Raw genomic sequence first — 23,368 nt, forward strand, 5'->3', positions numbered from 1 at the left:
CGGGGAAACACTGCTGTCCTTCGCTGTGGTGGAGCAAATGTCTCTCAGGATCTATGAGTATGTTCTCCATGGTGTACTGATGGACCTGCAATAGCTTAATCTCTAGTAAAAAAAAGCCATTCCTTAACATATGCTAGATCTTAGAGAATTTCCATTTCCACTTCTGCTGCATTTATGAAAAGTGGGTGTGGTTTCTATGATTCCCAAAGTTTATTACATGTTCATTACTTAAAAGAAACGTAGGTTATTTTCTGAGCATCACATTGAGAGTTCCTTCACTTGATGTTTTCATCTGCGTACTTGCATGGTATCTGCCTTATGGAATGTCATAGGGCTAGTTGAAAGTGTTCAGACCAGACAGAGGGACAAAATCTACTGTGATGGATCGAGCGGCCAATGAGGACAACAGAAGTTTATCAAAAATGAAAAGTTTTAATTTTCTCAAAAAATGTAAAAAGATGAACAAACTGGGCTCTTAAAAGAGGTCAACAGAAACATAATTAACTCAGGCAATAACTTTAACTTAACCAACTGAACAGACCAAGTAACAGAAACAAACTGACCTAACCAAAGACACAACAGGGGAACATTTATAATGGCTGATCAGACCACTTGAGAAACATGGGGGGGAACTAACATGACTACACAAACATTTAACAAAGACTATAAAGACAAGACTAAACACAAAACTTGGTCTCTTAGTGGAAGAGAAAATCATCAAAAGTGGAACAAACTGAATAATGACCAACAGAAGCAAAGCAAATAAACATTAAATAAGTCCATTAGTTTCTCCCCTTGAGGTTCCTGTAGATGGCGCCTACCCCATTTGCCTGACTGGAGTATTTAAATGCTGTGAAGGCTTGAGCTCCTCCTTTGCCAGTCCTCACAGCACAGCTCCAGGAGCAGAACCTCAGCCACACCCGTAGGGACCAGTAGCACCTTCAGCACTGGCAACTCAAAAACAGGTGACATTAAACAAACCAAAATAAGTAAACTAAACAAATGTACATGTGCTAGAGATTATTGAAAATAGATAATAAATGTATATTTTAACTCAAAGAAATGTGTGCATTTATTTAAGAATAAAGAATCTGAAATAATAAAATTAAAAATAAAGTGTGCAATGCTGGGGAGAGGTTACCGCCATTTTGTTTGTGGGTGTGGCAGGGTATACTGCTGTCACATCTACCAACAAATATGTGAGTTTCAGTCCTATACTGTTGATATACACCTGATTTAGTTTTTTATTAACCTTTGCAGAGACTTTACTATGACAGTCATTTAAACCAGGTGTGTTTAAGCAGGAAATGATAGAAAAGATACAGAACAGTGATCCATGATGGTGGAACTGGGTATCACTTCCAAACCATTGAAAGTGTATTTAATTTCAGTTCAGAAGTTTAAAATATTTTAGGAAACATTACTGTATTTTGTTTTAACTTATATTATAAAAACATTTATAATATAAGTAATATACTGGTTAAGAATGAAAAAGGGGGGCTTTTAATACAAAAATTTAAAAGCAGATTTTTGTCCAGTGCTTTAAAAAATCTACTCTTAAATTAACACTGTAATCTTTTTTTCTTGTTTAAAGTATATTTTTTTTAAACCCAGCACCAGATCCATCCATCCATGGATGGCCTGAAATAGGGGAGAAACTCTGGATCCCTGTTGACAGGTCTGTCAATGCCTGGCCCACTCCCCACAGGAGGTGGACAGTGTTTAGATAGATAGATAGATAGATGACTTTATTAATCCTTCAATGGGGAAATTTCATTTATCTGTGGCAGCAACACGACATTCAGAAATAATCTATATAATATAACATCAATAAAGGACATCACAAATGACATTTATATTAGATAATTAAAAATATTACTAAAATTATTATGAAAAATTATTATCAAAAATAAGATACGTTTATATAAGATAAGTTTAAGAGCTCACCCTCCTGTTGGAGAGAAAGTGGAGAGAGCTGGGCTTGTGAAATGGCGGTGACTGGTGCTTTTGTGAGGTTTGTCTCAAAAGGAAACAGATTTTTCTTTAAAAAAAAGTCTCATAACACTTATATTAAAGCTTTGTTTATTTGAAAGTTGAGGCAGAAAATCCTTTAAAGCAAATGCAGGATTTCCACTTCTTCAATTTGTAGTAAGAAATTACCCTTTAAACCACAGTTACAGCAGGGGGAAACATATTGATCACTTACTCATTCAGCTAACTGTCCCACTTAAAAAGATGATCTGTTTGTAATGTTTATCATAGATACACTTCAAATGTGAGAGACATAATGTGAAAAAAAATCGAGGAATTTACATGGTTTGATTTTTAACGTTTTTTTTTTTTTTGGTATAGTTAGGTAAGAACTTTGTCCCTCAAAGGCCTGTTACTACTTCTTTAAGAAGCTCTTCTATCCTCCACTAGTTACCTGCATTAATGGCACCTGTTTGAACTGGATATCTATTTAAAAGCCACGAGTCCACACCCTTAAATAGTCAGACTGCAACCTGTTAACAATGGCCAAAGATCTGGGAAAAACTAAACAGTCACCAATAAGAATCCAACAACCCCTCATTCAAGAGAAAATCCTGACATGTGTTTATTAAAACCAGCTGTGAGAACAACAGAGGTTCTGACATGGAACTGCTGCAGTGAGATGATCCAAAGCAATTATAAAAGGTGATGTAAGAACAGAAATAAGTGACTCAACAATATTATTCGATGTGTATTTCTTTTAATTGATTGCTTAAATAATGTTTTTTTTTAATTCAGTAAAAATACTACATGCATAAATTTAAGTGTGGACTATACTGAAAAAGACTTCATCCAAAGCCCTTTTCAACCTTTGAATATTGTCATTTAATGCAATACATTACTTCTGTTTATGATTTTTTTTTTAATATTATCAGTTTGAAACAAACAAATAAAAAAATAAAAAAGGAACTTAGGTGGTATGCTAACATTTAGAATTACAATTAAAAAGGAACTTAGGTGGTATGCTAAAATTTAGAATTACAATTAAAGCTATGTATTATTTGATCCATGCAATTAATTGATTGAAGTTTAAAAGATGTGTGGGTAATTATCAAATCAGATTTTTTGTTTAAATAAAAAAAAATCCGACATGCTGGTTTCACCTGAGCTGCAGTACACCTAATCCTCCTCTAGATAGCCCTATAGCTTCGGGTAGACTAATTTTCTTTCTTCTTCTTTGGTTTCAGATGCGGATGTTTCACAACAGTGAACAGTTTGATTCAGACCTGACTTACCCGAGTCCTTAGAGTTGATCCAGGTCATTAATTTCTGTGTTCTTTACAACATGGTGAATCTCGGCTTGACAAGAGTTGATGACAAAGTGGCCGCTAAACACCCGGTGAGCTCATGTTTGTTTGTTATTGTCTTGATTTCCATAGGACGCCAGCTTTGAACATTGTTGTTAATCATCATCAAAAACTACGAAAGATCTGTGATCTACTGGATGACAACTTTGATCTGTTTTAGACATTTTTCTGTTTATATTTCAGGGGTTAGAGAGCTACGCTGCCTGTCAGTCTCATGCCTTCATGAAGGGGACTGGGACCTTTTTACTTGGTAATGTTTATTTTATTTTTTTACAGACTTATTTTATCAGGGATTACTATAATGCCAGAGCATTAGCCCCCTGTCATAAATTAGACTTTAATTACATAACAACACTATTTTATGACAATAGTATAACTACGGAATATACTGTGAATTGACAAACTAATATTTTCGTTATTTGAGTGGGTTAATTAAGGTTAATCACAAACCTTTGGAGGTTTGTATCAGTGCATTTCTGAAAATTCCTATTTGAAGCAACCCAACTAATGCCTGAGAATAACATTACAATTATAAAGTGCACCATAACCAATATTTTATTTTTAAATTGGGGTTTAATGGGTTATTTTTCAATAAAAAGTCCAACTGAAGGCAAATGCAAAACATTGTTTTTATTTTATTTTATCAGTTTTCATAACAGAACCTTTTTTCTTCCAAAAAAAAAAGTTCAAAATGTAATCTTTTTTTTTTGAGAGCTGACCAACACACATCTGTCACTTGTTTGCCTTCCCATCCTGTTGAATTTGTTTGTACACCAGCTGTGCAGGATGTGCACTAATAGTTTCTGATTAAATCAGAAGATCACAGGTTCAGTTCCCTCTTTGCCCATCCATGTGTCCTTGGGCAAAGCACTGGTGGTTATAGGTCGGTGCCAGTGTTCAGCAGCAGAGCCACGATCAGTGTGTGAATGTGAATGGGACAGTTACTGTCCCTATATAAGTATACGCCATTTAGTATAGAAGAATAATGTTATCTGATGCCAGTACATCAGACAGACTCAGAGGTCAGGATTTGGTTTAGGGTTTTAAGAGATAAAGTGACAGCCCCCGTTCTTGGTGTAATTAGTTACGACCTATGCTAAAAAAATGCATTTTCTTTCACTCTAAGTATTCAGAGTTTTATTTCTTTCAATTTAGTTAAAATAAGTTTTTTTTAAACACTTGTAGACATGTTTTGGTCTAGGATTGAAGTGTTGGTTGTTTCCATTCCCATTGCTCAGAATATGCATTTAAAAGTGAAAATGTATTCAGTTTGCCAAATGAAAATCACAATCGTTTTGAATAAAACTGATCTGATTCAATTTACAATGACATAGGTTATCAAATGTAGTGTTGAAACTTGTGGGTCTAGCAAATATTGTGCTGTGAATCTGTCCTCTTCATCTTCTCCTGGTCTTCTTTTACAGGTATTGCAGGATTATTTACCCTTCAGAAGGTTATACAAAGGAAGCTCCCTTACCCTCTACAATGGAATCTTCTTATCTCAATATGTGAGAAGCTTAATATTCTTAACAGCAGAATGAATCTGCAATTTTGTGACACTTCATGTGAGTCGGTGAGTGTGTGGTTTTGTTTTGCAGTGGCCTCATCGGTGGGGAGTTATGCAGTGACCCGCTGGGAAACGCAGAAATGCTCTGACCTTTGGTTATTGCTGGAGACTGGAAAGGTTCCAGACAGGTCACCAGTAAAGGGTGAGAACCAGAGTTTTCTGCAGCAAACTGTGGAAAAAAATGAGTTTTTTGGTCTACCAACGATGTTATCTTTAGGACTTATCTTTTCTCTTTGCACAAATTTTAGATACTGAACCCTGCAGTTATAAAAATTTTTTAATTGCAGCTTTTTTTTACATTGACATCAATTTATTGTTCCCTTTTTCTTGTATTTTCAGTTTCCCATCAAACAGAGGAATCAAAAGGACCTCAGAAGACGAAATACGGCGATGTAATTGAGTGAACCATGCCATAATTTTTTCCAGAAGATCTATAGAGAGACCTTTGTATCACAGAGTGCATTCTGCATAAAACTGGATTTTTATTTTTGTGCAATTTGCAACTTGCAACAGGTGCAATTTCATTTATTTGGTTTGTGTAAAGTGTTTTAATGCGCAAGAACTTTCTTATTTTGAAGGGAAAATAGGTTACTTTATTCACAGGTAAAGAATTCTTTGAAAGTTCTATCAAAATAAATAAACTAATGGGACTTTTTTGAGCAAAGATGGTTTGTGTTGTATTAAACTAAATATAAATTGTACTGCCAAAAAAAGCCACTGGATGATGCTGTAGACTCTGTAAAATTAGTTAGAGGCACTTCCTGAGCCGTAGAAGACTTGATAGACAATTTATGTTTTGAAAAATATAAGTACGGTAATTAAATACAGTTTGACTTAAGAAACAGATTTTTCTATTTACTTATGTTTAATGAACCTAGTTTATTTATCAATAGAGAAAAAATAATTTAAGATCATTTTTTGATAGATACAAATTGAATTAAAAAAGAAAATGTCCATCGCTTAAAAGGTATTTTTTGACCTGTTCTTTATGATTTTAAACACTTTTGGAGATTTTATCATTAAGTTGGGAAGTGTTTGCAAACAATGGCAGGTTTTTCGTTTTATTTCATTCCTTTAATACATTATTAAAGAAAAAAAATCTACTGTGAAGTATAACAAGAAAGACAAAGTAATACATGTCCAATAAAAAGCTAATGAGTACTTTTCCATGGTGGAGGAATATTTTGCTGTGCCTCAAATACATGTTGTTTTTTAGTTTGACACTACATTCATTGGTTATAAACTGAATTCATGTAGGGATGCTTAATATTAACCTACAGTAAGATTTGCCTTTGATCGTTGTAACATTGCAGCATATTAAGTTGGTTTCTGGATTGCTTTGTCAATTACTTACAACACCAGGACAAAAAATGCCCTCAAAAAAACATTTAAAAAAACCTTGGCTTACAAAACAGTACAACCGAATAGGATTAATGTAAATATCTGTGAAGGATTAAGTTTAAGTAGAATCTTTCCATGTCCTCTGCCTACATGAGCAATTTGCAAACCTTTTTTTTAGTAGAATTTATCAAATGCATGTTTTTTTTATATGAAAAAGAAGGTGATTGAGTCGTTCTGTCGTTTTCTTTGTCTTTCTGTCACCATGTTGGCTTTCCTGGCAAAAAAAAAAAAAAAACCCCGGAACAGCTTTCAGATTAGTGCTCCTGTATCAGGATTTCAGATTTGTGCGGTCTGCAATAGGTCGACTAGGAATAACAGCAATATGACACTCATTCAGTATTCTATGTTTAATGAAGCAGAAGAAATACATGTCAAATATTAAAGCTGTTTGGAATCAGAATAATTTGATTTACAAAAAACCCCACAAACTAATCCATATTAAGCTGAATTTTAACACTCAACACTCATTATTCCCTTCATAATATAATAAATGCCTACCAACTTAGTGTAATATGGGCAGATATGTGTCTTTAACATGCTTGGTATCAAATAAAGACTCTCTCACCTGAGATGTTGCAGGAATTTCTGAACATGGCTTGTTAGAATTTGTTTTTGTGTACTCAAACGCTAGGGTTCTGTGCTTTGGTTTCACTGAAGTCCCTACAATGACATTACAATGACGTATACTTGTTTTATGAGAAGAAAATGTCTCAAACGCAACTTTCCTGACTAGTTCTAACCTTTTAAAAACATATAATTTTTCTCCATGGGGAAAAACTTGTATTTACCTTTAGCCAATATAGATTGGGGGTATCTCTAAAAGCAAATGATTTACATTATTTCTGGCATAACTCTTAAGCAATTATTGCAAATATAAATTTTGCACTGTGCCATGCAAGCTGAAGGAACAATAGAGTCTTTCAGGAGACCTTAAGCATCTAAGTAGGATACAAAGTCCAAGCTTTTGATTTGTGTAGAATAAGGCATGGAGCTGACAACAGTAATAATTCAATTTGCTTTCGGTTCTGATGTAATGTTTATTCCCGCTCCCTCTCTGCCCCCTGACCGTTCCCCCACTGCAATTCAAATCTGACTTATCACATCAAGAGTTAATGGTTCTGAACTCCCTTTCTGCATCTTGAGAGGAAATAAGCTCTGAAATCCTTTGTCACATGCACACCGATAACGCTCAAGGGAAGATGCAGAGAGACGCCTAGCAAACTGGAGATGATGATGGGAGGATCAGCGTTTGTGTTAGAGAGAAGACAGAAAAGAAGGTCAGTAAGCAGAAATAATACCTTTGTCAGACAGGACTGGCTTTTTGACATATCTAAAAAATACTGGTGGTGTTAAAAATATGAAAGATGTCTGTGTTTGTGTGAGCTTCTTGATGAAATCACATAGAGTTGGAGTGAAAGCTCATCCTGTCAGTTGAATGGTTTCCCTGAGCCACTGTTTTCACTGAATTTGGTTAGGTAACCAACTGAACTTGCTTTCCATTTTCAAAAATCTCATCCTCTTAGATGACATAAAAATGTGTATTGGTGTGATGGCTCACTACTGCTATCAATTTCCACAAAGTACTGTGCTGAAAATGGTATTAAAGAACCTTCCAGAGTCAGAACAAAAGCTACAAAATCTGGTCTGACAAGAAAGCTAAGATCTTCAATGGTCACGGAAACATGTGAGAGCATTTACTGTTTAAACACCTCAGATTTTTTTAAGATGACGGCATAAGGGTGCATGTCTGGGCAGGTTGGGAGTAAACACAGGCCTGTGTGGAGGCAGATTCTCCACAAGGCAGGAAAGTTTCATTTAAATGTTCTGCAAAGTTGGCCTAAAGAAAGTCTTTAGTTCTAATTATATTACATGTTGACTTTGCATTCTTTAACAGTTGTTCTCATTTGACAGTGTGTTGTGTAGTAAAACTGATGATAGCATTTTAAGTAACTCAATGTATGTCTTGGCACAAGGAATATAAGTCACATAAATTGCTCATATATATCATATAAAGAACTTGCCTAATAGAAAATATCCCTACAAAAGATGGATACTGGGACTTATTTTCATTGTGTGTTGCAAATATGAAAAACAAGATATTGTGTGTATTTAAAAATTTGAGCAATGTGCTACACGAATGTGACTGTACGAAATGTATTATTCTAGTACTTGAAGGTTACACAGAGGTTATCATTCCCAAAATAGTCTAACTTCATCTTTACAATAACCTAAGACTTTAAAGTCTATATCAGATGTGGAATTTATGTACCCTGGCTCTATTTTTAGGCACTTAAGAGAGTATCCTACTTAAGCTTTACATTTAAAAAAGCACACCATGCACTTCCTGACACGATCCGGGCTGGGGACCGGCACAGGGAGACCCAGACACGCTACATAATTTGGCAGTAGCGGTAAAGGGTCTTGCCCAAGCATTTCCCATGCGTCAGTTCTACACACAGCCAGCTGAGCCATCCGGCTGCTTAAATACATTTGGTAAATAGAAAACCAATTCATTTTTTTTTAAGTCTAAATGTCATGATCCAAAAGTTTTGTCCCTAACATTACATGTGTTATGGCAAGTCACCATCAAATAAATTCAAGATGAACCCTTCAATGGGATATTTTACAATAAATGTGTTCCCTTTCTAGCTTTCCAACCCAAAATATCTTCTGCTGTTTTTTCTATTAATAATGCCAATCCTTTTTTGTGGTGGATTTTTTTTATATTAACAAAAATGTTTAAAAAACATTTTTTTGTTGTGTTTGATGTTTCTGTTAAGTTCTCTGAATTCTGTATGACTGGTTTCAAACAAGGATACCTGACAAAAAATAGACTTTTTTACAAGGGGACACACCTTATTAAAAAAAAAGAGGTGGAGAACCATTCTTCTTTGAGACGTAAACACCAGAACTAGGTTATTTTATATGAGTTAGCAACCAAAAGTCAATGTGAATATTAGATTCTAGATATTAGTATCCGTTTGAAACTGTTAAACAGTGTCCTTTATGAAAAGTATTTGGCGTCCGCAATATGTGGAAAACGTAATCAAATGCAGGTTTCATGAATAACGTCTCTGCAAGTATAATAACAAAAGCGCAACTCAAACTTAAGCCTACCTCGGACACCAACCAATCAGTGACGAGCATGTGTAGATAGCAGCCAATGGCTGATCCGGGGAGCCATTTGAAGGCGGAGCTTGTGATTGAAAAGAAAGTAAGGGTCACAGCATTGGATAGTGTCAGAGCGAAGGAGCTCAGTTCAAACTCAGAGTGGTGCGGGGGATTAGGCAGAGAAAGTTGATAAATTGATGCATATTTGGAGTTATTGACTATTTCTGTGGACGGCTGGACAGTGTAGTAATTTGGAAACAGAAAAAAACAAACAAAAAACGTTTTATAGGTGTTTGTGTAATAGGTTTTCAGACCTCCATGGCTTTAATAGCGCCCGACCACAGCTACAAGCTAAACGGCACTTCGGGGATTTATGGGAAAGTTGTTGGGTCAACGAAAGAGGTGATCCAAAATCCGGTGCACAGCTTAAAAAGTACTAAAATGCAGCTCACAGAGACAGATTACTCGACTGATGGACTGCCGAAAGCTTTTCTACACAGTTTGAGGACGTTGTTTGACATCCTGGATGACGGGGGTCGCGGTTTTGTCCACATCTCCGAGATTGAGAGCCGCTGGCAGGGCGCAGACACACGGGACCTGCCCGGCGGGGTGCTGAGCTGCCTCCGGAGAGTCACTCCCCCGCACGGCTGTCTCACGTTCGAGAGGTTCGTGGCGGGGTTGCGGTACTCCATGCTCAACCCGGAGAACGGCTCGCACCTGAAGGCCCAGCAGTTCCCGAAGCAGGAGCCCAAAAAGAAACCCGCCCCGCTGTCCACGTGCGGCGTCGGAACGCGGGTGGAGAACAAGGTCCGGCCATTAAGGCCGAGCAACATCACCAACACCCACCAGAACCGGGCCAGGCCGGAGGAGGGACCCGGGTACCCAGAATGTGGACCAGCGCGGTACGGCTCGGGCTTGGAGAGGTCCGGGCGCAGTGTGGAGCGCATCCCGGTACCGCCGGAAGGTGGGGGGTACCGTCCCGACATGGGTCCCCCGACCAAGCCGGGACAGCCACAGAGGAACGGAGTCAGGTCCATCGAGTCTCTGGCCCTGGAGGCTTCGCAGATCCTGGAACCAGGTGAGGAATCGAACCTTTTCCAAACGGTCCAGCGTCATCGGGGCTGTCCTACAGAATCATGACAGCTGGCTTTTATCTCCAAGCATCTGTCCATGGTCATTTGGTTTCCACTCAGTGGTGACCCCCCACCATTCACTGTTTCTATTACACACAGGTCAGAATAGAGCGAATGCATGTAAAACAAAACCAGATAATTGTGGATAAATCTGATTTTTTTCTAATCAGACAACTGATAAAGATAATCACAATATCACGTTTTGCATATACTGTAATGCTCCACTGATAGTAAAGTCCTCCATTCAAGAAAAACCCATCCAGATTTACTCAATTTAGCATTAAATCCCCAAAAGTGGGACTAGTTTTACACAAGAAACCTTTTTGTTATTGAATCTGAGCAGGCGATTCATACTTTTGCACACCTAGATGCCTTTAAATACGTTTTTAACATTGTAAATAATCCATACATTTGAATTGATGCAGTGTTTCAGTGATTCTCTGTGGATGGTTTAAATTTATATTGAGTGTATTTATTTGTAGTCACATTTTAGAGATGAATTCTTCTATTATGCTTTTTAGATCCCATTCTGGTTGACTGAACCTATATCCAGGGACTGTAGGTGAAAATGACCCAGTAGAACACGTCTGTCCATGTTTTTAGGTCATAAACGATTGGACTCTGTCACGTAAATTTAGTTTATTTATTTATTTTTATTGATTTCAAATGCATAACAGTCAATAAGCTATCAATTTTTTTTAACTTGATCTCCAATATGAAGCAATGATTTCTGGATTAACATGATAATGTGTTCAAATGATAATCAATGATTATTACATATCGGTTACCTAAAGTGTGAATCATTACTGTTTACTGAAAAGCTATAAGAATTCTTTTGGAGGATAATCAATAAGCGCTCGATTGTGTTACTTGATAACTTGATCTGCATTGTGTAGAGATGATTTCTGGAATTAATGAAAATGTATTCTGATTATAATCAAAGCGTATTACATATGTGTTACATGGTGTGTGAGTTTCGTTACTGTTTACTGAAATCATGAATAAATGTTTTCTGAAGATAATCAATCATCAATAAGCACTTGGTTTTATTACTTGAAAAGAATCTATCTGATCAGAACTGGATTACAAAAACTATGTAAAAACTATAAAATGAATCAACTCAGTAGGGATGGGATTATATAAACTTGCTTCTTCCCACTCCTTTAAATAAATCAAGATCTACATTACTTTAGTTAATGATTACTATATTTAATTAAGCAAATGTGACTTAAGTGTGTCTTGATTGTTTGTTTTGTCTATGCATTTCATCATTTCTGTAGTCAGTTTGATAAACCTGTGTGATTTTATTTTTATTATTGTATTGACTACAATTAATGCTTGAAATAAATTAAATCAAATAACAACAAAAACAGCTGATAACAATAATACATTTTTCAGTCCATTTCAGCTGAGGGAAAAAAATTCCCCATTAGACAGAAAAAGTAACATGTTTGAAAAGGAGATAGGCTGTAGCTCATTAAATCCTACTCCTTAATAATATTAATAACTGTTAAACTTTGACACAAAAAAGGTATATTTATCACATTATAAATATCAAGCATTTATTACAATCAATCATATAAATAAGAACTATCCACTAGAGCTAAGCCACCAAAGCCTACATATGAATGCTCGGATGATCTGATTACTGTACTTAAGAAATCTGATAATCAGATTATATTTCTGGATGGAAACAGATCCATTGAGATTTTTAGAAGTGATCACAAACCTTGCATGCAACATGGCTGATCTAAAGCATCTGTAGGGATGTTAAAAGGATTTTACTATATCAGTTATTTTTCTTTCATGTTTTTTTTTTTTACTTGTAATTACTAAGAAAAATTGTATAAGGGTTAAAATAAAGATCAACAGATATCCATATATCCACCCATCATGTTCTCTTTTCCCACAGGGTTAATGGGAAACTGTACAGATTTATCAGATTTAGCCCCTTTTTTGCTTTGTGCACTTAAGTCTAACACCACGAATACACATGTATGCATAAAAAAAGTTAAGCGATAAAATCCTTTCATTTTCAATTGTCATTTTAGTTCTTAATTTCCAAGAGTTGTCTCCCACAATCTTAGGTGCTTCCCTAATAGCATTGTTGGATGCACTGAACTCCTTACAAGTCAATCGTATCAGACAAGGTCTTGCATGTCAGCATTTGGTCATCTGGTTGTCAACGGCAACGAAAAGAGACCTTAATTGAATGTCAGTGAAAGTCAATATGACTGCTAGACTTGAAGATCTTTCTCCTCATTTACTACTATTATGTCACCGCTTTAACTCAGGCCTGGCTAAGAAGAACCAGCTATCATAACCAGTTGTCAGTGCACATTTACCCAGTTGACATTGCTGACCTTAGCCAGGGTCAAAGAAGAGGCAGACATTCATGCAAAAGATATTTTTTTCCTCTGAAGGTGCAACACGCCTTTTAAATCAAACAAAAATCTTCAGACTTCTGTATGATAGCATCTCCTGGATAAACACCTCCCCTACAAAAAGCACGGACACACAGTTGTATATTCATGTTTGTCATCTTGCAATTAATGAGTCCAAGTCTAGGATGTTAAGTTTGGGAGTTTAAATCCTCTGGACTGACCATCATGAGCGTTCCTGCCTGTGATATAACCTTTCACACGCAGCCAAACCCTGCTGGATTAGTGTGTATTAAAGCAGACAGAGCAGGGCTCACTGAACCAGTGCTGCAATGAAATCCTCCCCGACGCCCCCAGCTTCAGCACGGATTCCTAACATTCATGCTCGATAACTCCGTCATCGTGCTGTGCGCTGAAACGCTGAGTTTCACAGCGAGATGGGGTAAAGAATTACATCTCCTGTCTCTTCCTCGTCAGATCTGCACCTTAAAGCGAGGGCAGACGTATCTAACAGGAAACTGGATCATTGATTTGAGAGGTGTTCTCTACAATCAGGGGACTAAAATGAGGAGCAAATGAACACTTAGTGTCATTATTTGGCTTTTTGAAATGAATGACCGTCTGCTTTGTTTTTAAAGATTGCAGCTCCCTCCAGTGGTGTGAAAAGGAAGCTAAAAGCTGCTATTCATTTAAACTAATTTTATTTTTATTTTATTTCTTCATCAACATGTGAATCAGCTCAGAATGTAAAGATGAAACCTTTTTAAAAAATCTTTTGTGGAATAAATTTTTTACTCCAACATATCAACATTTATAGTTTGTTTTATATTTTTTTGTGTATTTGAAAGAAAAACAAGGGCTTCTAATCTGTGTTTAGCATATTGACAGCATTCCAAGTTTTCCTAAACTGTCTTATTTACATTTTTTTTCTAGGTGTCGTGAAATCTGGTTTGCCCAGATCTCAGAGTGAATCTGCCACAGGGTTTACCGGAGGCTCCAGGCGACATGGGCGGAGTCGGGAAGAGCAGAGGAGGCACACCATCTCCAATGGAGTTGACTATGGAATGGTTGGTCCCCCTACTCACTCACAATCTGACCTTTTTAGTCTGATTTGGATTTTCTGGAGCGTTCCTCCTGTTTATCCACTTTTTTTCCTTTTCACAAATCGCCAATTACAAGCTCTGTCCATCTTGTGAACCAGGTGAATCCTTTTTTGGGGTCACAGGGTTGCTGGGGCCTATCTCAGCTTCTGTTGCGAGAAGCCAGGATACGTCTTGGACAGGTTGCCAGTCGGTCACACACACACACCCACACACACCTAGGAACAGTTTAGCATTTTCCCCTATCGTATGAGGCATGTTTATGGACTTAAATGTAAATGATGTTTTTGGTTGTTTGGCTATTTGTTTATATACCGCAAATTATATCGTTATCGCGATATTAATCACCAATATCGCATATCGCGAGTTTTCTTCATATCGTGCAGCCCTAGTGGAGACAGTTAAAAGGCGGGACTTTTCCGAAAACAGCTGACGCAACGGCTAAATCATGGTACCGTCATTCTTATCAAAACGTCTTTAGTTTAATCAAATAAACACAAAGAAAAAAGTGTTTTACGATCTTTCATATTCCTAATTACTCAGTGTTTTATCAGGGCCTGATTGGATGAACAAAGAGCTGATATCCTGGAGATGGCAAATGTTTTTAGATCAGTTAATGAGGGCAATTTTCCACGGCACACCTGACCATCTCCCATGGCACACTAGTGTACCACGGCACACTGGTTGAAAAACACTGAAATAATGCATAAAATTTCCAAAGAACTACTAAACATAAACAGTTTGGATTTTTAAAAAAAGGCTGAGAATTAAAATTACGTTAAATCGAACAATGGGAATTTTTGTTTTTTACAACTACAAAGGCAACCAAACATGAAAAAATCTTTGTTCAAGCCATAACTTGTCTTTATGCAAAACTAAAAGTAGTTATGTTTGGCATGTTTGTCTACAATTTTTCTTTTTTAATGACGGCGTGAATTAAAGCAAAGGTGGTGAGTGCAGCCATGTTGTTGGTTTAGAGAAAGTGACTCTGAGAAAGAGACAGGAGGCTAGGAGAAGATATTGAGGTTCTCTTTGGGGGTGACAAGGATGGTTGGAATCAGGAATGAGTCCATCAGGGGGAGGAGCTCTTGTTAGAGGTTTCGAAGATGAGGGAAGCCAGAATGAGATGGTCTAGACACGTTCAGATGGAGGGACTGTAACTGTGTTGGTAAATGGATGCTGAGGTTGAAGCTGCCATGAAAGAATCCTACAGAAGACCAAAGAGGAGTTCATGGATGCAGTGAAGGAGGAAATGAGAGTGGTTGGTGTGATTGAGGAGGAGGCAGAGGAGAGGGTTGGATGAAGACGGATGATTTGACCTCTAAAGGGCGTGGCTATAGAGCAAAGAAAATCTTCATAATGACAATTTCAAAAACTGTGATCCTGGAGTGTATCTGTAGTTAAACATGCTTTATTTTTTTGTATAAACATTGAACGCATTTTTTTTAGTATTCTGTTAAATTAAGTTGAGTAAAGTGTTGGCCACGTGTGGGTATTTTTTCTCCAGACTTTTGCCTGATTATGCTTAAAGTCCCACTCCAATCATTTTTTGATCTAATTTCAAAGTGTTCCCAGTGGTCTTTTCTTTATGATTATGCCACTTTTAGCCAAAAAAAAAGCTCTGTTGTTTTCCAGGACATAGTTTCTGCAGAGCGGCAGGAGTTCATTAGAAATTCACCTCTGTTTACCTCTAACCCTAACCCTAGCACAGAGTAAGCCTGCCCTCACTTTCCATCATTCATCTGTCACACTCTTTCTCACTAGCTTAGATCCCCTCACATCCCCAACCTAACATTACAGCTAAAAATAAATAAATATTGGAGCTATCCAGCCGTACAGTTTTGATCCAGATTCCAGTTTAAGTGAGGAAAACAAAGACATTCATGGATTTTGTCGTCTACAAGTGGATGCATTGGAATGGAGCGGAGCATGGAGCTCTTTTTCTAACAGGATTTTCTCGTCTTCTCTTGATTCTCAATGATTTGAATAAAGAAATATTCATAAATGCAACTTTTAGCTTAATTATCCTAATATATGTCCTCCATCATGAGAAAAATGCCACAAGAACATGTCAAAAACAGCAAAAACACAGTTTTTTACTGGGAAGGGCGTCTATTACGGTACCTACAAAGTGACCCTCCCGGGGAGCAAGAAGTTGTGTAATTTATCTAAAGTAGTGATAAAGTTTGTTTGCAGACTGTCAGTGGCAAAGCACAGAGTGGATTTAAATCATTTAGAGTTTGGATTTTTCACTTGGACAAGAGGAAACAACATGTTTCCAGCATACAGGCTCCAGGCTTCCTATTGGTTCAGGCACTCTCCTCCTATCGCCCTGTCCCCTGCTAAGCTCCTCCCACCATCCAGTCAGGAGCTCGTGCCTCCTCTCACTTTCCTGCCTGATCTTTCCCCAGTCGTTCCTGCTCATCTGTTCTCCCTCTCTTTTCCGTCTTTGTGTCTCCGTCTCTTCTCTTCCTTTTGACCTCTGTGTCTGAGGAGGTTGACTGACCGACTCCCCACCTTCTCCTTCCGTCCCTGCCCCTGTCCCTGTCCTCCTCCCCTTTCCCCTCGTCCCTCCCACCCAGGCCGACTTGGCTCGCTGCTGCCCCGATGGTAGTGAGCCGGGTCGGGCCCAGGGGCCTGGTAGAGGTAGAGGACTCGATCAGTCCGGCCTGGACGGCTGTGTGGGCTGCCTACACCACTGTCTTCATCCCCCTCAGCAGTAGCCTCTACAGCAGCAAGGCCCTGCAGTTTTTCCTCTGGGTGAGTAGAATGAGGCAGGAGGAGAACAGAAACAGGAGAAGGGCTGTGAGGGAGAGATTAAAGGTCGTTTCCTGAGGAGCATTTCAGTATCTGGGATCCAGGTGTGACACTTTGGAGGAAAAGCTGGGATCGTGCTCAACCTTTAAGGGTTTTTTGTAGTTTTTCCTTAATAGACAAGAGTAAAGTTGAAAGATTTTGTCATTTTTTCCCAATTATTTTTCTAAAAAAGGTTCTTTATTAACACTAATTTTATTTGAAAAGTTTGGAGCCATTAATCAGGGGTGCATACGTTTTATAAAGGCTCAGAATTGTATGCTTCTAAACTGCTGGACAAACTCTAAATAATCCTCAAAGGTTCCCAGATTTGAAGATTATTATTAATATGAATTACTTAAAAATTGTATCTTCTTTTGATTGTTTAATCTAATCTGCCATCATCACAGGTCTTTAGTCCTCATCTCTCTTTGTAAAGCAAATCTAAAAGGTTATTGTGTTTTTCTTTAGCCAAATGTATCGTTGTACATTGTTGTGTCAATGTGTTATTCAACCCAAAGGAGCTCATGTGTACATCCATCCTGCTACTGTTCTATTTTGGTTTAAAGCAGTTTCCTGTTTCATTCGGACCGCCTGACTCTGGGTCATATTTCAGTTTTTGTTTATAGATCCCTTCATTCAGGCTTTTTTGTTTGTTTTGTAGTCCTTGTTGTCAGTCTGCTTCACTTCTGGTGCAGGAGTGATGATGGGTGGATGTAATGTGCAGCACATGCTCACAGGGATGCAGCGATGGGATGACACACAGGGTGGATGAATGCCAGCATTGAGGCCTGGACTGTGGCAGCGTGCCGCATGGACAGCCTGGTCAGCACAACTCAATACAGCCCTGCAGAGCTGCAAACACACGCACACACACACACACACACACACACACGCAGGGGTACCCATAGTTGAAGTGGATCCAGTGTTTACTCCATTCTTAGGTTGTTGTGTGGTTGTCATGGCGCTGGAGTCGCCGCTCTCCTAAACATTGTTCTAGATGGGAGGGAGTTTAGTAGAAGTGGTGTGGCGCCATCGTCCCGACAATCACAAAGGAGTGAACGGCAGATGCTTTTGTGAAAAGATGGACGTTTGTGTACAGTTTGAAAAGTTATGCCACAAAGAAAAATGTTTTCTTTCCATAAGAATACGGGACTAAAAAGTATTTTCCTTCCTCTGTTCTGCTACCCTTCCCCTTTCTTGCTCTTCCCTTCTACTTCTCCTTCAAAACGTAACTTTCACTTCACGCAGCTGAAGCAAATGAAAGAGCTGGAGCAAGAAAAGGACTCCCTGCTGGCCGGCTTGGAAGTGGTGGAACGGGCTCGAGACTGGTATCAGTGCCAGATCCACAATGTCGCAGAGAGACAGCGACAAGTTGGACAAAGCTCCACGTGCACGGTGAGATGAGACAGCGGGGAATTTAAGGCCTCCGGAAAGACAACATTTCTCACATCATTTTCATCAAATTCATCTCAGCTAGGCAGATGATAATTTTATCGGTTTGTTCAAAAGGGGCCCAAGTCCACAATTTTGTAAAATAGAGATAATATATGTTCTATGGTCTTCAAGGGAAAAGCTATCGGATTATGTACTGACTATGCTTGGCCTTTAAAAATGCATTAAGTGCAAAATTCCTGGACTTGGGCATCTCTTGCATGGGCCCAGTTCAGAGACTTTAGTTTGCTAGTCCTCTGAAATTATAAAAGTGAGGTGCTTCGTATTATAGCATTTGTAAGCTATGAACTGGTGCTAAATCTGGGTAACGTATTAATCATTTGGTGTAGCCTCCCTTTGAGCTCTTCAATTAAAATGATTTCCTGGAACAACAAACCTCTTGGACTTGGGCCCCTTTTGAACTAACTGATTCAATTGTTCCAGCAAGCAGCAGAAGTCTGACTGTGAATATAATTTAGGGTTTCAAACAGTCAAAACTCTACTCCTTCATCTCAAAGCTCTAGATGCTCTTTATTTGAAGAAAACCCTAAATAATCCTGATTAATTTTAGCATTAATATTTAAACGTAACATAAACTGCTCACTTGAACAATCAGGACATGCTGAATATACACATTTACATGTGTATGACAATGACATATTTTCTTAATTCATGTAACTAAACTGTCATCAGATTAAAAAACCTGAATTACTGCATTAGCCAGACTATCACCAAGTTCAAAAAGTTTTTAAAAAGGCTGGTGAGAAGCAAGGAAGTGAGAATTTAGGTCTCTTAGGCAAAAAAAACAACAACATTAACACCTCTTTGAGTTGTTGCACACTTCTCTAAATTAAAAAATAAACAACTCAAACTGCTGATTTAAAGAGCTCTTAGTGTAGAACACTCATTTGTTGTGTCTTTAATCTTCACTGTAATGCATTATGAAGCTTTGTTTTAGCCACAAAGGATGCAGACACATTGAAATCCAAAATCTGACTTTTGACCTCATGATCCCATAAAAACAGTTAACCTGGGATAGCAAGCTTTCCAAAAAAAATCCCACTAAAAGCTTGGCATCCCCCTCTTCTACATGTTTGGAACTCTGAACAATGAACATGATCTCTCTGACCCACAAAGTATGCAGCAAAATGCATTTCCTAAATTTAGCTAGGTTTACCTATTTTTTTGTCCATTATCTGTCTGTCAGTCACAGTGAAGGACGGACACTTTTTTCACTTTGTACAAATACAGATGATATAATGTTAACAGTATTTGTTTTCATTTGTGATTGATTGAAACCGCAGGATTTCTTTACTGAGGCCAGTCAGAGCCGCATGAATGTTCTCATTCCTAAACTCCAGGAGGTCAACCGCTGTCTCAACGACCTGATTACCTGCACTGGAATGGTGAGTATGGAACACATGTAGAGGTTTGAACTTTTTATCTGCAGTTTAACACCATATTTGCTGGTAAATTGCTGATTTATTAATCTGATTTTTTTTTAAAAGCTCAGAAATAGAGTTTTTTTTTTTTTAATGTTTTGTTCCCCTTTTCACTTAAGTGTAAACTTTACACAAATTTATTTTGCAAGTGTCGGTGGCTTCAGCTTAGTTTGCATGCATCTCCTGTATTCTGAATATTTACAGCTATTCAAGGAGATTTTCTGTTTGTGCTCAAAGCAGCAACATTTTATTGGGGTAGTTTGCTAATTTTTTTATGAAAATGTGTGGCATTAAGATAATATAATGTGGTTAAACCAATGTATAATAGATTAGAATTAGTTAAAATCAAATTGAAATTAAATATACTTAACAGTACCTTTTTGTATTATCTGTCAAAAATTCTGCAATTGTTTGTTAGAAATATTGGAACATGAAATAATTAACTTTCCATTATGGTTTAATAATTAAAAGTATGATTGATAAATAGTTCTGTTTATGGACAATATTTACTTATAGTTTTTTTTTGTGTTTGCAGAAAAGTTATCTGAACTGGTATTTTAGCTTTCTCTCTCTCTTAAAAGTGTTTCCAGTGGTATTTTAATTAAGATGATGCAGATTTTAGCCAAAATAATAATAATAAAAAACCCTGCAGTTTGAGTAGTTTATTAGAAATTCACCTCTGAATTGTGGGCGGGACTGTTGGCGCAGAGCAACACCGCCCCCTTTCCCCTCCTTGTTGCCGCTATCTCAGAGCAGGGAGCTGGTGGCCTGCCCAAAGCTTTTTCTTCATCACAAATTTGTTCCTTTTCAAACTGCATTTTTTTTGTCTGCTTCTGCTTCACAACGAGTTGAATAAAATAATGCTCAGAAATGCAATTTTTAGATGAATTTTCTTTATACATGTCCTCCATCATTAAAAAGAATCCTACAAGAACATGTTAAAAAGACCAAAAACATGATTTAGTAATAAACTAAGAACAGTTTCTCTTCCTTTTGGTTTCTGCAGTCTTTTCCTTCCTCCGGCACTCAGACACCAGCACTTTCAGCCAACGCTCAGCCCCAACCTCCCGCTCCACCACAAGCCATCCAGAGACTGAAGGACCAGAACAGACTTCTCACTCAGGTTCATCATAGTGTAACAGTTTTTTCACTAACTTACTCCAAATACCGTCATTTTGACCAAAAATTGCATTCTTTTCCTGAAGGAGGTGACAGAAAAAAGTGAGCGGATTGCCCAGCTGGAGCAGGAGAAGTCCGCCTTAATAAAGCAGCTTTTCGAGGCACGAGCTCGCAGCGCACAAGACACGAGCACCATGGATTCCACCTTCATCTGAACGGGGCTGTCCTCCACCCAAAACCTCGGTTAGCCTCGAATATCAACTAGGAATGGTCACAACGTCTTGTCAGCGTGTCTGTGGAAAGCTGAGGATGACGCTTGTTTGCCTGACTGACCAGTCGCTGTATCCACGCACCTTTAGCCATATTAGGCCCTCAACTGCAACATCTGAACCACTCCTCCACAAAACCAACCATGCACTAAGTTCTGATCACTCCTGAATTGACCTGAACGGACGGAGATGAAGCACTTTTAGTTCAGGTCTTCGGGTTTTCTGCAGAAACACTCCAGTGTCTCCAAAGACGGGGACACCTGAGAAACCAGAGAGACCCCACAACTCCTGTCACTCCAATTTATTGACGGGTTACGCTTTCCAGATCTCTTTAAACTCCCAAAGTCGGACTTGTTTTGTACTCGCGCTCCTCAACTACACAGTTGTTTGCAGCTTAAAAAAACGGAACATAAAGCTTCGGATGGAATAAAAATGCCATAATCGGATCAAAACAAATCAGCTGCTCCTGCTTGCTGTGATCTTAACTTTTTTTAAACTTTCATTTAAAGTTTGCTAATTAGATTAAATCAATTCAAGAATGTCCTAAATTTTAGGTTTTCCTTTCTATCAATGTAAATTAATAAGGATCTTTCTTTCTAGTTTTGGAGTGTTTTTATCTACGTGTTTTAAACACTGAGGAGAGGAATAACTAGAAGGGAATCATGTATCTCCTATAGGCATGTAAAGAAATATCCATAGTTCTTCTTGAATGTTGTTTCACACCTGAACACTCAAACTGCATGGAATCATGGGAAACGGACTTGGTTAAAGCTCCTTTTCCAAGAGAGAAAAACCTTTCACTGCTGCTGCATGCGAACGTGGATTATGAACGGAGAAACGGTCTACAAAGCGGATGAGATGCAGAGGCAGAACGGAGAAATCTGAAGGTTTGCACATGGGGGAAAAAAAAGCTGTGGAAGGTACGAGATGGTGAATACGTCAGGGGACGATTCAGAAATGTCAGAAACAGTTTAAAAAAAATCCCCTTTAAGGAGTTAATGATTTTTAAAAACCAGCATGTATTTCTTGTATTTTATCGGCTTTGATCTGACATTTTTAGTGAAACCCTGCAGATTAAATGTAGTTACAGGTATGAAAGCCTTATACAAGCCCCACTTTTAGCGGCATCAGCCTGCAAACAGATGGTTTTAGGAGTTTGAAAGCCATCCACATGTTTAGGAAAACTAGCTATAAGGTAGGGTAGAAATAAAACAATCTTTTCTCACGTGTTTGTTTGGTACTGCTGGGAAATCTGCACATGTATGTTACCCAAGTTTTGTAACTTTCTTTTTGCTGCTCAGACTTCATTCTGAGTCCACAAACGTCAGGTGAAATGTCAAAATAAAACCTCCAAACAATGTTGACTTCATTTATTTCCTTTTTTTTCTCTTTCACTCTGCATTTTAAAGTATGTTTTACAAAGATCTGTGGAACAGAAACCAAAGAAAAACTACTTGGAAAGATGACACATTTGACTCTTAATATCCTTTTATACCTTTTGTTTTTAGAATTCTATCAATCTTTTACTTCGGTTTTTTTTTTGTTTTATGTATACATTTCTGTAAATATTTTAGTTAATGATCAAAGTAGTGAATAAAACGTAATCTTTGGTTTAAAAAAATTGTCATATTTAAACATTTTGCTGTCTGAGCTGGAGACAGGATTCTTAGACATAAATCAGGCAACAACACCTGACATTGAAATTTTTGGTTAAAACACAAATGATCTAAAGCAGATCATTTGAACAAATAAATCCAATTTGACCAGAAGACGAATCCTCTCAGTCTGCTGCTTGCCTTTTAATAGGCTCTGCTGCAGAGCCCATTAAACCTGTGGTCGGCTGCTGCTGCGGGTGGGATGGAGACACGTCTTTTGTGGCCAGACACAGAAAAGCAAACAAAGCAGGGTCAAGCTAAGGTACTTAAAACTGTTTAAACATGCTGAATTCCTCCTCTTTTAAACTCACTACCACTCCACAAACAGATCACAAATGACAGAAGTGTAAAGAAGAACTAATAGATGGTGTAATAATAAACATGCTTTCTTTGCAAAAGCTTCATGATGTGTGATGATTTCTCAATATTACCAGTGTTTTGGCTTTAAACAGTAACTCCAGGACTATAGATTTAGTATAGCTAAAAGGTCAAAGGCCATCAAATAGGTCCAGTGTCATGATAATCGGTGAAACATGTTTGTCTCATGTAACATCTTACACACTATTACAGCCAATTTAATCAGATCTGATTTCCATGATGGTTGCATCAGTTGTTTACTGATGAT

At 37.8% G+C, this 23,368-nt stretch overlaps 2 protein-coding genes across 2 annotated transcripts; both read left to right on the forward strand.

The window, feature by feature from the left end:
- The first annotated feature begins 862 nt into the window (after positions 1 to 862).
- tmem141 (transmembrane protein 141) lies at positions 863 to 6,875 on the forward strand. Its single transcript, XM_004074760.4, has 6 exons — positions 863 to 965; positions 3,219 to 3,370; positions 3,522 to 3,588; positions 4,763 to 4,846; positions 4,937 to 5,047; positions 5,245 to 6,875. The coding sequence occupies exons 2-6, from the start codon at positions 3,317 to 3,319 to the stop codon at positions 5,307 to 5,309; spliced, it is 381 nt and encodes a 126-aa protein (XP_004074808.1). The 5' UTR covers positions 863 to 965; positions 3,219 to 3,316; the 3' UTR covers positions 5,310 to 6,875.
- Positions 6,876 to 9,512: 2,637 nt separating this feature from the next.
- On the forward strand, positions 9,513 to 22,456 carry sapcd2 (suppressor APC domain containing 2). The gene is made up of 6 exons (XM_011481761.3): positions 9,513 to 10,495; positions 13,865 to 13,998; positions 18,076 to 18,222; positions 19,563 to 19,664; positions 20,707 to 20,823; positions 20,906 to 22,456. Exons 1-6 carry the CDS (start codon positions 9,736 to 9,738, stop codon positions 21,032 to 21,034), a joined length of 1,389 nt encoding a protein of 462 aa, XP_011480063.1. The 5' UTR covers positions 9,513 to 9,735; the 3' UTR covers positions 21,035 to 22,456.
- Positions 22,457 to 23,368: the final 912 nt, after the last annotated feature.

This window comes from Oryzias latipes, chromosome 12 (genome assembly GCF_002234675.1).
Source record: "Oryzias latipes chromosome 12, ASM223467v1".
Classification (NCBI taxonomy): Eukaryota; Metazoa; Chordata; class Actinopteri; order Beloniformes; family Adrianichthyidae; genus Oryzias; species Oryzias latipes.